The following is a 13,985-nucleotide window of genomic DNA, read 5'->3' as shown; positions in this document are numbered from 1 at the left end:
ATCATCTTTTAATTGCTTTCCAAATTTCCCAGTCTAGCATTCTGGGTACTTTCCGATGGTAATTTAAATGCTACAGGAAAAGACTGACCTAAATTCTCTCATATCCACATAAACCTATATCATTAGAGTTAGTTAAGTACCTATGTGTAGTGCCCTAAACCAACTGCCAAGGATACAAAGTATACAAAATGCATGACATTTGAGGGGCTAATGGCTTAACTTTTAAAGCACAGGCTAGAATACTGGGGTGAAAAAGAAAACTTGCCTTCATCATGCCATTGACTTCAGAAACTCCAGAATTTTCAAGCCAGAGAGAACAAAGACGAAATATCCACATATCATGCCCTTCACCACTTAATAAGCAATTGATGTAATTTTCAACTGCTTTACATAAGAAACGTTTACGATCCTCTTTCAATGCACGGAGTGCACATTCATCCAACTCTAGCTCTCGCTGAACCTTTACTGTGTATCTTACATTGGATAATTAAAATAAAACACAAAAGCTGTTAAATTTTATAGAACTACAAAATCAAATAAGATATATAATATAAATGAAAAATCAGGTGTCCATCTTAGGAGAAAAAGCAACATTCTAAGATTTATAAAGAGAATAAACTTACTTTTGTCTTTAAGTTTCTGCAATTCAAAAGCTATTTTAGGCAACCAAAGTAGACTCTATGCAAGGTATTTCATTAACTTTATTTTCTACTTACACTAAAATATATATACCAAAAGCAGGTTTGAAAAAAGTATTTAATTACATCAAACTAAGTAACTCCTCTCTAATTTCAACACATATCTCTTTTTCAACTATGATACCAACAAACAAACTAAAAAAGCAAAACAAAAAGTTAACACCAGTATATTTCACAATTAGTATAGAGCCACAGCATGAATTCCTATCTGGTTCTGTATACCTGTATAAATACTGTATATCTTGTTACTTGTAGACCCTCAGTTACCTGTTGGTCTGGATTTTATGTTCCCTAAGTAGGCCAACTTCCTCCTTGGCTCTTTTCAGAAGAGCTTGCTTATTTTCAAATTCTGAGGATTTCATGTAGTTTTCAATTCTTTGGTATTGAGTATCTGAGAACCGTGCTAATGAGAGAAATGCCTTCATTTTTCCATTTCTCAGGCCATCATTGCTTTCTCCATCATAATTTTCAGCAACTTCCACAGCCTTCAAGAAAAAAACAATCCATTTATATTTACAGATACTAAATGCATCTAAAGAATTACTCAGATCAAAGAAATATCCACAGTAAAATTTAACATATATATATGTATATAAGCTAAATTATACAAAATACAGTACTTTGAGTTTTCAAAACAATTTTGACAGAGCAGAAACAACAAATAGCTAATATGTGTAAAGAATGGTACAAAAACATAAAGCTCTATAAAACTAAAAGAACATATTAGGCTTTTCATGTTCATTTATTAGTAAAGTAGCTATTTTAAAAATTAAACTATATGAATAAGAGGGAGAAACAGGAAGCTCAAAGGTGGTAGAAGCACTGGGTTGAGAAGATCCCGTGGAGGAGGGCATGGCAACCCACTCCAGTATTCTTGCCTGGAGAATCCCATGGACAGAGGAGCCTAGCAGGCTACAATCCATGGAGTTGTTAAGACTTGGACACCACTGAGCAACTTTCACTTCACTTCACTTCAATGAAAAGATCAAATGCTAAGCGACTCTATTAGGGTTCCTCAAAAACCTTACCTTTTCTAGATAGGTCTGCATGATGACTGCAGGATTTTCTAAGCAAGTTTCTGCTAACCAAGTGCCACAAACTCTTAGACATTCTGTGTATATAAGTTTTAAGTTGGGATCATTCTGTAAAGGAAAGCAAAGTCTTAAAATGTAATTCATTATCATGACTGTACAAAAATATCTTCCATGTAGGGAAAAAACAGGTTAAAAATGTCTTTCATCATTTGCTTTCAACTTACAACTATTTTAATAATTCCAAATATTTACCTTTATAAAATAATCATTCTCTACTACTAGTACTATTATTACTATTATTGAAACAACTCACATATATTGAGTACTTTTATATGATTGGCATTATTACTATATAAAATAATATATAATAATTCAGTTAATCCTCACAAGAATCCTATGAAATAAGAACAATTATTATCCTTAATTAGAAAACTACAACTGAAGTACAAAGAGGGTAGGTAACTTCAGGGTCCATCAGTTCAGTTCAGTTGCTTAGCTGTGTCCAACTCTTTGCGACCCTATGGACTGCAGCACGCCAGGCCTCCCTGTCCATCACCAACTCCTGGAGTTTACTCAACATCCTATCCATTGAGTCGGTGATGCCATTCAACTATCTCATCCTCTGTCATTCCCTTCTCCTCCTGCCTTCAATCTTTCCCAGTATCAGGGTCTTTTCCAATGAGTCAACTCTTCACATCAGGTGGCCAAAGGATTGGAGTTTCAGCTTCAACATCAGTCCCTCCAATGAACACTCAGGACTGATCTCCTTTAGGATGGACTGGATAGATCTCCTTGCAGTCCAAGGGACTCTCAAGAGTCTTCTCCAACACCACAGTTCAAAAGCATCAATTCTTCGGCCCTCAGCTTTCTTTACAGTCCAACTCTCACATCCATACATGACTACTGGAAAATCCATAGCTTTGACTAGATGGACCTTTGTTGGCAAAGTAAAGTCTCTGCTTTTTAATATGCTAAGTTTGTCATAGCTTTTCTTCCAAGGAGCAGGGTCTTTTAATTTCATAGCTGCCAAAACCATTTGCAGTGATTTTGGAGCCCCAAAACACAAAGTCAGACACTGTTTCTCCTGTTTTCCCATCTATTTGCTATGAAGTGATGGGACTGGATGCCATGATCTTAGTTTTCAGGGTCCATACTGTTAAGCAATATTTAAAAAATCATACCATGTGAGCTCCCAGGGCTTGGTATAATGATAAATTCTCTAATAAAGGAGGATGTTCTACAAGTTTCCATTATCCAAAAGTACAAAATGTTGATATTCACCTAGTAGGTATATGTCAGAGGGATATCACTGAGTCCAAACCTTTAAAATACTTCATGATTCCTACAAATGCTGCTAAATTTGTCCATCATATGCTGGAGACAGAGTTGAAGAAGCAATCAAGTTTATAACAACTAATATAAAATATATATGTACATTATAGGTAATGGTAGATAAAATATCAGATGTGATGTTTTCAAGGTCTTTGAATTGACCACCTAATTATTTCAACTTGCCTTTTAAAAAAAGTTTTATTCTCTTATGCATTTCCTCTTGCATTTTTTGTCATTTCAGATCTATAGTGTCTATTTCATCTTTGTTTCCCACACACCCTCCTTGATTACTGTAGAAAGTTTTAAAAAAATAAGGCTTATAATTGGGATGAATTAATCTATGATGAGATGGACTGATAGAAATGTTGTAAATAGGAAAAATGAATACTGTCTAAACTTTTACAAATACTAATTTTCAAGACTCCTTTTTATAATTTCTTGTTCATGGATCAGTAATTTCAAATCTTTAATAAAATTAGTAATTATATTAAATTTTATTTAAAATATTATAAAGCACAGTAATCTTTCTTATTACAGTAAAAACTAATTCAACCAATAGAAAAAAAGTGAACCTTTGTACAACTGGCATCCAGCTTCTTGATCATTTGCTTGAGAATACTCAGGGCAAGACTCTGTTCCTTTTTTGCCCAGAATACTTGTGCCTCCTCCAGTTGCCACTCAGAGACTCCACTACTAGCTGAATTATACTGTTTAATTTGAAATATTGCCCTTTCAGGGAGCTGAAATGAAAATAAAAAATGGAAATAAACATTTTTACTATTACTACTACTACTTCTACTACTGCTGATAAAAGCAGTAAGGACTTGACAATTTTTAAGATTGTCTTAAGTGCATCTCTGCCTTCCCTAGCCCCCATATCTGCCTATCTGTTTTTCTCTTTACATAGAGACACATATAATTATGTGTGTGTTTATACACAGTATATACAATCACTGAAATGTTATACATATAGAAAGTTAGGTAGCTTCTCATTATTTAACCAGGAAATTGAGGATTAGAGAAAGACTTGTGCAAGACTCAAATTCAGGTGTAATTCCAAAAGGAGAAATCTTAAACAACTATGCTATACAATGTTATAATAGCAATCTGTCTCTCAATGACATTTCTTTTTACTTATGCTTTCTATTTTCTAGGTAATAAAAAGGCAAGGTCAACGAGTGAGATGACATAGTTTTAAATCTGATTACCTGTGTGTTCTTGAAAGTTCGGGCTAATACAGAGAGTTCTACGAGATGCTTGGTGAGAATGTCCTTAAAACACTCTCTTTGGGAGTTTTCCATTTCCTTTTCCATCAAGATCTCCAAAATGACTGTGCGTAGGGCCATTATAGGCTCCTGAAAACTAAAATCACTGTCTTTGAGAAGCTGGGAATGTTTCCACCACTTCATGTACACTTCAGAGGGCTGCCTATCTGTTATCGATCTGAAAGCCAAACCACAAGGTTCACATTAGCAACAGAAATGAAAAAAGGGTGCTATTATGCAGGTTCTAAAACTTAAGATTTAATAAACACTAAAGGAATTTTTGCAGCAACATGACTGGAACTTCTAAAATAAACCAAAAGAAGAATCAAAGTTTAGAAATCTACAATATGGTCAGACCTCAGAAGGTCAGTCAGCAGAGAACCCAACAGACGATGAACATTTTAAAATTTTCTTTCTTTTTTAAAATTGAAGCATAGTTGATTTACAATACTATAGTAGTTTCAGGTATATAGGAGAGCGATTCAATATTTTTATATAGATGCTACTTTTAAGGTATTCTTAAAAATACTCTTCAACCTCGCAAAAAGCAGCACTTTTAAATTGCCATTCTTCTGAAATGAGAACGCATTTATCAGGCCTCTCATTCAGAACATCTACACCTCTAGTACAACTTCAATGATCCTCAAAGAGGACCGTCACCAAGGAAATGAAATAAAATCATTATCTACCGTACCCATCAGGCACAGGGCATGACTCTGCAAAACTGTAGCTATTAAAGAAAGCACAATCCAATGAAGGAAATGCTGGCATCTGGCAAAGGTTTCATATACCAATATTATTTATTAAAGGAAGAGAAAATACATCTTGTACAATTAGTTCATATGAGCAGAGTGCTTCCCAGGTGTTCAAATTAAGCAATACTGTCCAATCCTTCAGGAGTACTATACGGGGAGAAATCAAGATAAATGAAGCAGGGAAACTAAGATGATGACCTTAAGGTGATGTAGGAAATGAAAGTTCTTTTAGTTGCTTGATGAAGAAGGAAACAGTAACACAAACTCACAGGAACCAAAATTTAATTCCTCCCAAAATGATCTTAAGAGCAGCAAGTCTCAAATTTTTTAATCTCAGGAAATCCTTTATACCAGCACTCCCCAACCTTTTTGGTACCAGGGATGGGTTTTGTGGAAGACAATTTTTCCACAAACTGGGGAGCTAGTGGGGTGGATGGTTTTGGGTTGATTCTCATAAGAGCTCATAACCTAAATATCTTGCATGTGCAGTTCAGTAGGGTTCGTGCTCCTATGAGAATCTAAGGCTCCTGCATGCGAACCCTGAGGAAAGGTTGTAAATACAGATGAAGCCTCACTTGCTTGCCTGCTGGCTCACCTTCTGCTGCGCGGCCTGGTTCCTAACATGACATAGCCCGGGGTTTGGGGACCCCTGCTTTACACTCTTACAAATTATGGAAGACTCCTAAACAGCTTTCATTTACAGTTCAGTTCAGTTCAAGTCGCTCAGTCCTGTCCGACTCTTTGACCCCATGAACTGCAGCATGCCAGGCCTCCCTGATTATACTTATTAATATTTGGGCTTCCCTAGGGGCTCAGATGGTAAAGAATCTGCCTGCAATGCAGGAGACCTGGGTTCAATCCCTGCGTTAGGAAGATCCTCTGGGGGAGGAAATAGATACCTGCTCCAGTACTCGTGCCTGGAGAATTCCATGGATAGCAGAGCCTGGCAGGCTAAAGTCCAAGGGGTCACAAAGAGTCAGACACGACTGAGTGACTAAACATTTTCACTATTAATATTTACCTTATTAGAAACTAAAACTGAGAAAAATCTAACATGTATTAAAATTTATTTCAAAATAAGAATAATAAATCAACTAAGTATCACACAAAGTTTAGTGAGAAGAGCACTACTTCACATTTCTATGAATCTCTTTGATGTCTGGCTTAATGGAGACACTTGAATTCTCATCTCAGATTGTGCATTTAGTTTGCTGTGCTATGATGTTTGGTTAGAGAATGTGAAGAAAATCTAGCCTTATATAGATACAGAAAAGGCAGGAAGATGATAACAGTCTTTTCAAATAATTGTAGCTATTCTCTGATACCTCACCAAAATGTCACTATACATCATGAAAGAATGAAAGCAAAAAAAAAAAATTTTTTTTTCCTATAATTTTAACAATAGTTTTAATTTCCTGAACCCCTGAATGGATCTTAGGGCCTGCAGGATCTCTACACTACATTTTGTGAACTGCTATACTAGAACCTAGGTATTTGTTACCAATTCGTCAAACTTTTCTTCTTTAAAATTCCCTAGCAGAGAAAGATCCAGAAATACTGCAAAGTGTATTCCTTTCCACTATTATAAGGGGCAATCTCCCTTAAACATTCCATATTCATTAACATTGACTGTTTACTAAGAATTAGTCACCACGAAATAGCAATAGGGATACAAGAAGAAATAAGTCCCACTTTTAGGGATCTTCTAGTATAGCATGGCAGAGTATACATAAAGTAACAGTAATGCAATGCAGTACTAAAACAGTGAAGTATATATAATATGCTATGATAAAAAACATGAGGAAATAATTTCATCTGGGGTAGAACAGGGGAAAAGCTGTAAAGAGAAAAACACAAAGTTAAATTTAAAAACTTGAATTTTTATAGTGAGTATTTTTGAAAATGTTTATTTTAACAAGATCACAGTTCATTAGGTCAACTAACTTATACTGTGATAAAAGGAAAGGAACCTATGGCTGGTCTCTATACAGCTTTTATGTTTTAAAGTCACTTTGGTAACAGGTTGTGCTTCGGGATACATAGTCATTTGAATCACATACCTTGAGAAAAGTTCTCCAATGTTTTCAAGCTCTCCAATGGCCTGCAATCTGCTAAGTGTAGGGTAGAGGGAATACACAGACTCAAGACTGCCCTTACACAACTCTTCCACTTCTTTAACTCTAGTAGCAGAAAAGACAAGACACTTGAAAACTAAGATAAAATTTTTTTTACAGATGATAAAAGTTGAGTTCTCATTATAGACCTGTGTCTTGATTTAATAATAGCAATATTCAGAAGCACCAGCATAAGTTAGTGGAAACAAAGTAAGCCTTGGAATTGTATGGACTGAGATCTAAATTCTAGTTTTAACAGTAATGACTGTATAACTTTGCGCACATTACTGGATTCCTCTGAAACAAAGTTTTTTCACTTCCAGAATTATTTTGAAGGTTAGAGAATACATACAGAAAAAGTCTAACAAAGTAGCCACCACACGATAAGCATTTAAATGGTAGTATTACTTCTGTAAAAAAAAACAGGATTTATTAGGTCACAACTACTGTTAACCAAAAAACGTTACATTTGTTTAGCCTGTTATTAGTTAAGCTCTTTTTTGTGTATTATCTCATTTGTGCCTTTAAGTACTAACTCATTTTACAAAAAGAACATTAAATGCTAAGAGAGGTAAATGACACACAACCACTAGAGACACGATTAAAATTCTCAGTACATTTGTCCAGGAAGAGAACCAAGGGATGGGAAACAATAAGACTTTTCAGGGTTCAGCATAAATAACGGATCACGGTTCCAAAAGGAAATTTTATTTTTAAAGATAGCATATATTTGAACACATAAGCAAAGAAAAATGTATTATATAAGGAAAAAAAAAGCTCATATAAGTACCTAATGTATGAGAATGCTCTTACATTTAAAACAAAAAATTTAAAGGTAACAATGGTTATATATATATAAACATGTGTGTGTACACATACGTGTGTGTGTATATACATATATGTATATATATTTGACAAGTGTCTGTTAAAGAATTCTTTCATATAAAGCATTCAAAATATGAAGATACAGAAAACAATTGTTAAGACAGGAACACTCGTAGTTCTTATGCAAACATGTTTGCAAAAGATAAAATTCATCTGAGCACTCATTTCTCAGATGTAGAAAAGCTATGAAATTGTCAACTGTTGAATATTTCCTCCCACTTTGGGAATTCTGAGTTTCAACACTGATTCGTATGAATTATGAATTACACAAGTAATTTTTTTTGAGGGAGTCAAGGGAATGACAAAAAACAACCTGACCACAGCTATTAGGTCCTTATCCTTTCACCAGTGTAAATCTTTGTGCTGAAAGTATTCTTTAGGTTTTCAGAAAAGCAGCAATGATCAAAAACAATAACTCTTTCTTTTTACAATACCTGGCATGTTTGAGACTTTCATAAAAAGTGGAGAATTCTCTGTCTCTTAGAGATTGCAGAGCATTGTACAACAACTCGTGGTAACTGGTTCTTTCCATTTCTTTGCTGTGAAATAATTTAAAAATCAGAGAAAAGAAATTTTTAAAAACAGAGAATCCTGGTGTATGTGTATAAACAGCTTCACCAAGAGGCAAAATTTTAAACTACAAGTAGAATTATCTCCATTTAAAAAATGCATTTCTAGAAAATTTGGTAAGAATCATGAAGAATTCTGTGGATCTTTAAATTCTTCAAGCAGAAAAAAGCAAATTTCTCAGATTTTTTTTTCCCCAGGCTCTAAACATGTTATATTCCCATTTATTTAGGAGATGAACACCTACTATGTGCCTAGTACTAGTCACCAGGTTCTAGATGCAGTGAGTCCATTAGTAGACAAGTCAGATCAGGCCCCCATTCTCATGGAGTTTATGTTCCGGTTTGGAGATGGACAATAAATAAGAAAAATACCAGGACAAAAGACATGTAGAAAAGTAAAACAGGGTAACAAAACAAATGACTGAGTGGTTACTTTAGAATGGAAGGTCAGAAAAGATTTCTCTGAATATGCCACATTATTAAATTACAATCTGACAAGTAGCCACCTTCATGGTAAGAGGAAAAAAAAGAAGATATATATTTAAGGCTTTAGGTACAGTTTGGCCTAATGGAAAAAAAAAAAAAAAACAAGGAGGACTATGTGGCTGAAATACAGCATGCAAGGAGAAAAACAGCATACGGAGATTCAGAGGCAAGTAGGAATCAGCTCACAGAGTAAACTGTTTCTAAAATACGAATGCATACCTCTGATTTTACAGCAATCTAACAGTTTGAAATCTGACTTTCTAATTAATGAATTTTTTTTCTATGAAAGTGATTAAACATACAATTAATGTGATTTAATTATTCTTTGGTTTATATCATCAAAAGACTTTTACATGAATGCACAATCTTTTATTAGATTAGGTGCCTGGCTTTTCATTCAGAACACATGGGGACCTTACATGTAGGCTAAAGTAATTGTCTTCCTATGCTATTGATTTAGTAGTATTTTATATAAATTATTTCACAAATAAACAGTCTTTTGTGTACCATCCAGTCAATAAAAGGGCCAGCTGAATAAATAAAATGTTTGTAGCAGGTAGTGGGAAGGAAAATGCCTGACTTTCTCTTTGGATTTGTAAACAATACATGAGAAGATTCTCATGAGAAAAGAACTTTTATATTTCTCTTTTCAAAAATATCATGAGGGTAGAGGTGCAAAGAGAATGAAATTCAAGCCTGTGTACATTGTTTATTACTATGTTACTCAAACATTTAGCTTAACAGTATCTACAAAACATAAAAACACAACTCCCACTATAAAAACAGCTCATTGTTTATAACTAGAGAAATGGCAGTTTTAAATGTCTCAGTTCTTACTTGACAGAAATGCAGTGGTCCCACTGCATATTCCTCCATGCTACTTGGTAATGAAGTTCCTGTAGTTCAGCACACCACTCTTTATTTTCATGATCTAATCCTCTTAAATAGATGGAAAGAATATGGCAGAGTCCCAAATTCTGCAAGGCCTGAGCAGGAGTTAAAAAAAAAAGTAAACAAATGATAATACTAGAGAAACAAAAAACAGCAATCAAACATAAAAAGTAAATTTCAAAATTTCAGTAGTTCACAATATCACTTAAAATCCCAAAATATTGTTTGTGTGTTCCCCCTAAAACATGAAGACAGAGCTCAAAGGGCTCTGACATTTGATAAAAGAATGGATAAGGAATATTAGCCAGGAATATTAGTAACAGAAATGATAACTTCTGGGACAAACTCTAGTTCAAACTATGAGAAATAGTTTACATGAGATTTTTCATACAAAGGAATTAATTCATGACCAGGCACACTGTATACAGTTCAAGAAATGTCTTCTATTGTTAGCTAAGATTATGACCAACAAATATATACTATCTTTTTAAAAAATTATTTTTAATATAAATTTATCTAATTGGAGGTTAATTACTTTACAATATTGTATTGATTTTGCCATACATCAACATGAATCTGCCACAGGTATACACGTGTTCCCCATCCTGACCGCCCCCTCTCTCCTCCCTCCCCATACTATCCCTCTGGATCATTCCAGTGCACCAGCCCCAAGCATCTAGTATCATGCATTGAACCTGGACTGGTGATTCATTTCATATGATATTATACATATTTCAATGCCATTCTCCCAAATCATCCCACCCTCTCCCTCTCCCACAGAGTCCAAAAGATTGTTCTATACATCTGTGTCTCTTTTGCTGTCTCGCATACAGGGTTATCGTTACCATCTTTCTAAATTCCATATATATGTGTTAGTATACTGTATTGGTGTTTTCTTTCTGGCTTACTTCATTCTGTATAATAGACTCCAGTTTCACCCACTTCATTAGAAAGGATTTAAATGTATTCTTTTTAATGGCTGAGTAATACTCCATTGTGTATATGTACCAATTTTTGGTAGAATTCAGCTGTGAAGCTGTCTGGGCCTGGGCTTTTGTTTGCTGGAAGATTTCTGATTACAGTTTCAATTTCTGTGCTTGTGATGGGTCTGTTAAGATTTTCTCTTTCTTACTGGTTCAGTTTTGGAAAGTTTTACTTTTATAAGAATTGGTCCATTTCTTCCACGTTTTCCATTTTATTGGCATATAATTGCTGATAGTAGTCTTTTATGATCCTTTGTATTTCTGTGTTGTCTGTTGTGATCTCTCCATTTTCATTTCTAATTTTATTGACTTGATTTTTCTCCCTTTGTTTCTTGATGAGTCTGGCTAATGGTTTGTCAATTTTATTTATCCTTTCAAAAAACCAGCTTTTAGCTTTGTTGATTTTTGCTATGGTCTCTTTTATTTCTTTTGCATTTATTTCTGCCCTAACTTTAAGATTTCTTTCCTTCTACTAACCCTGGGGTTCTTCATTTCTTCCTTTTCTATTGCTTTAGGTGTAGAGTTGGGTTATTTATTTGACTTTTTTCTTGTTTCTTGAGGTATGCCTGTATTGCTATGAACTTTTCCCTTAGCACTGCTTTTACAGTGTCCCACAAGTTTTGGGTTGTTGTGCTTTCATTTTCATTCATTTCTATGCATATTTTGATTTCTTTTTTGATTTCTTCTGTGATTTGTTGGTTATTCAGAAGTGTGTGGTTCAGCCTCCATATGTTGGAATTTTTAATAGTTTTTCTCCGGTAATTGAGATCTAATCTTACTGCATTACGGTCACAAAAAATGCTTGGAATGATTTCTGTTTTTTTGAATTTACCAAGGCTAGATTTATGGCCCAGGATGTAACCTATCCTGGAGAACGTTCTGTGTACGCTTGAGAAAAAGGTGAAATTCATTGTTTTGGGGTGAAATGTCCTATAGATATCAATTAGGTCTAACTGGTCTATTGTATCATTTAAAGTTTGTGTTTCCTTGTTAATTTTCTGTTTAGTTGATCTATCCATAGGTGTGAGTGGGGTATTAAAGTCTCCCACTATTATTGTGTTATTGTTAATTTCCCCTTTCATACTTGTTAGCATTTGTCTTACATATTGCGGTGCTCCTATGGTGGGTGCATATATAATTGTTTTATCTTCTTCTTGGATTGATCCTTTGATCATTATGTAGTGTTCTCCTTTATCTCTTTTCACAGCCTTTGTTTTAAAGTCTATTTTATCTGATATGAGTATTGCTACTCCTGCTTTCTTTTGGTCTCTATTCGCATGGAATATCTTTTTCCAGCCCTTCACTTTCAGTCTGTATATGTCCCTTGTTTTGAGGTGGGTCTCTTGTAGACAACATATATAGGGGTCTTGTTTTTGTATTCATTCTTCCAGTCTTTGTTTTTTGGTTGGGGCATTCAACCCATTTATGTTTAAGGTAATTATTGAGAAGTATGATCCCATTGCCATTTACTTTATTGTTTTGGGTTCGAGCTTATACACCCTTTTTTTGTTTCCTGTTTAGAGAATATCCTTTAGCATTTGTTGGAGAGCTGGTTTGGTGGTGCTGAATTCTCTCAGCTTTTGCTTGTCTGTGAAGCTTTTGATTTCTCCTTCATATCTGAATGAGATCCTTGCTGGGTACAGTAATCTGGGCTGTAGGTTATTTTCTTTCATCACTTTAAGTATGTCTTGCCATTCCCTCCTGGCCTGAAGAGTTTCTATTGAAAGAGCAGCTGTTATCCTGATGGGAATTCCCTTGTGTGTTATTTGTTGTTTTTCCCTTGCTGCTTTTAATATTTGTTCTTTGTGTCTGATCTTTGTTAATTTGATTAATATGAGTCTTGGGGTGTTTTGCCTTCGGTTTATCCTGTTTGGGACTCTCTGGGTTTCTTGGACTTGGGTGATTATTTCCTTTTCCATTTTAGGGAAGTTTTCAACTGTTATCTCCTCAAGGATTTTCTCATGGTCTTTGTTTTTGTCTTCTTCTTCTGGGAATCCTATGATTCAAATGTTGGGGCGCTTAACACTGTCCTGGAGGTCTCTGAGATTGTCCTTATTTCTTTTAATTCATTTTTCTTTTTTCCTCTCTGATTCATTTATTTCTACCATTCTATCTTCTACTTCACCAATCCTATCTTCTGCCTCTGTTATTCTACTATTTGTTGCCTCCAGAGTGTTTCTGATCTCATTTTTTGCATTATTCATTATATATTGACTCTTTTTTATTTCTTCTAGGTCCTTGTTAAACCTTTCTTGCATCTTCTCAATCCTTGTCTTCAGGCTATTTATCTGTGATTTCATTTTGATTTCAAGATTTTGGATCATTTTCACTATCATTATTTGGAATTCTTTATCAGGTAGATTCCCTATCTCTTCCTCTTTTGTTTGGTTTGGTGGGCATTTATCCTGTTCCTTTACCTGCTGGGTATTCCTTTGTCTCTTCATCTTGTTTATATTGCTGCATTTGGGGTGGCCTTTCTGTATTCTGGCAGTTTGTGGAGTTCTCTTTATTGTGGAGTTTCTTCGCTGTGGGTGGGGTTGTACAGGTGGCTTGTCAAGGTTTCTTGATTAGGGAAGCTTGTGAAGGTGTTCTGGGGGGTGGAGCTGGATTTCTTCTCTCTGGAGTGCAATGAAGTATCCAGTAATGTTATGAGATGTCAATGGTTTTGGAGTAACTTTGGGCAGCCTGTATATTGGAGCTCAGGGCTGTGTTCCTGTGTTGCTGGAGAATTTGCGTGGTGTGTCTTGCTCTGGAACTTGTTGGCCCTTGGGTGGTGCTTGGTTTCAGTGTAGGTATGGAGGCGTTTGATGAGCTCCTGTCGATTAATGTTCCCTGGAGTCAGGAGTTCTCCGGTGTTCTCAGGGTTTGGACTTAAGCCTCCTGCTTCTGATTTTCAGTCTTATTTTTACAGTAGTCTCTAGACTTCTCCTTCTATATAGCACCATAGATAAAACATCTAGGTTAAAGATGAAA

General features: G+C 35.1%; 1 protein-coding gene across 1 annotated transcript in view; it reads right to left on the bottom strand.

The window, feature by feature from the left end:
- ATM (ATM serine/threonine kinase) overlaps positions 1-13,985 on the bottom strand; it is a 154,424-nt gene that overhangs the window by 34,251 nt on the left and 106,188 nt on the right. The window contains exons 44-51 of the mRNA XM_069554948.1: positions 9,976-10,124; positions 8,518-8,622; positions 7,145-7,264; positions 4,273-4,507; positions 3,637-3,804; positions 1,727-1,840; positions 966-1,183; positions 266-473 (exon numbers count right to left, since the gene is read on the bottom strand). Coding sequence (XP_069411049.1) covers positions 266-473; positions 966-1,183; positions 1,727-1,840; positions 3,637-3,804; positions 4,273-4,507; positions 7,145-7,264; positions 8,518-8,622; positions 9,976-10,124 — 1,317 coding nt within the window. The remainder of the gene's footprint in view (positions 1-265; positions 474-965; positions 1,184-1,726; positions 1,841-3,636; positions 3,805-4,272; positions 4,508-7,144; positions 7,265-8,517; positions 8,623-9,975; positions 10,125-13,985) is intronic.

The sequence above is a fragment of the Ovis canadensis genome, chromosome 15 (assembly GCF_042477335.2).
Source record: "Ovis canadensis isolate MfBH-ARS-UI-01 breed Bighorn chromosome 15, ARS-UI_OviCan_v2, whole genome shotgun sequence".
In the NCBI taxonomy this organism is placed as follows: domain Eukaryota; kingdom Metazoa; phylum Chordata; class Mammalia; order Artiodactyla; family Bovidae; genus Ovis; species Ovis canadensis.
Note: the sequence above shows the minus strand (reverse complement) of the source record. Positions and strands in the feature narration are given on the sequence as shown.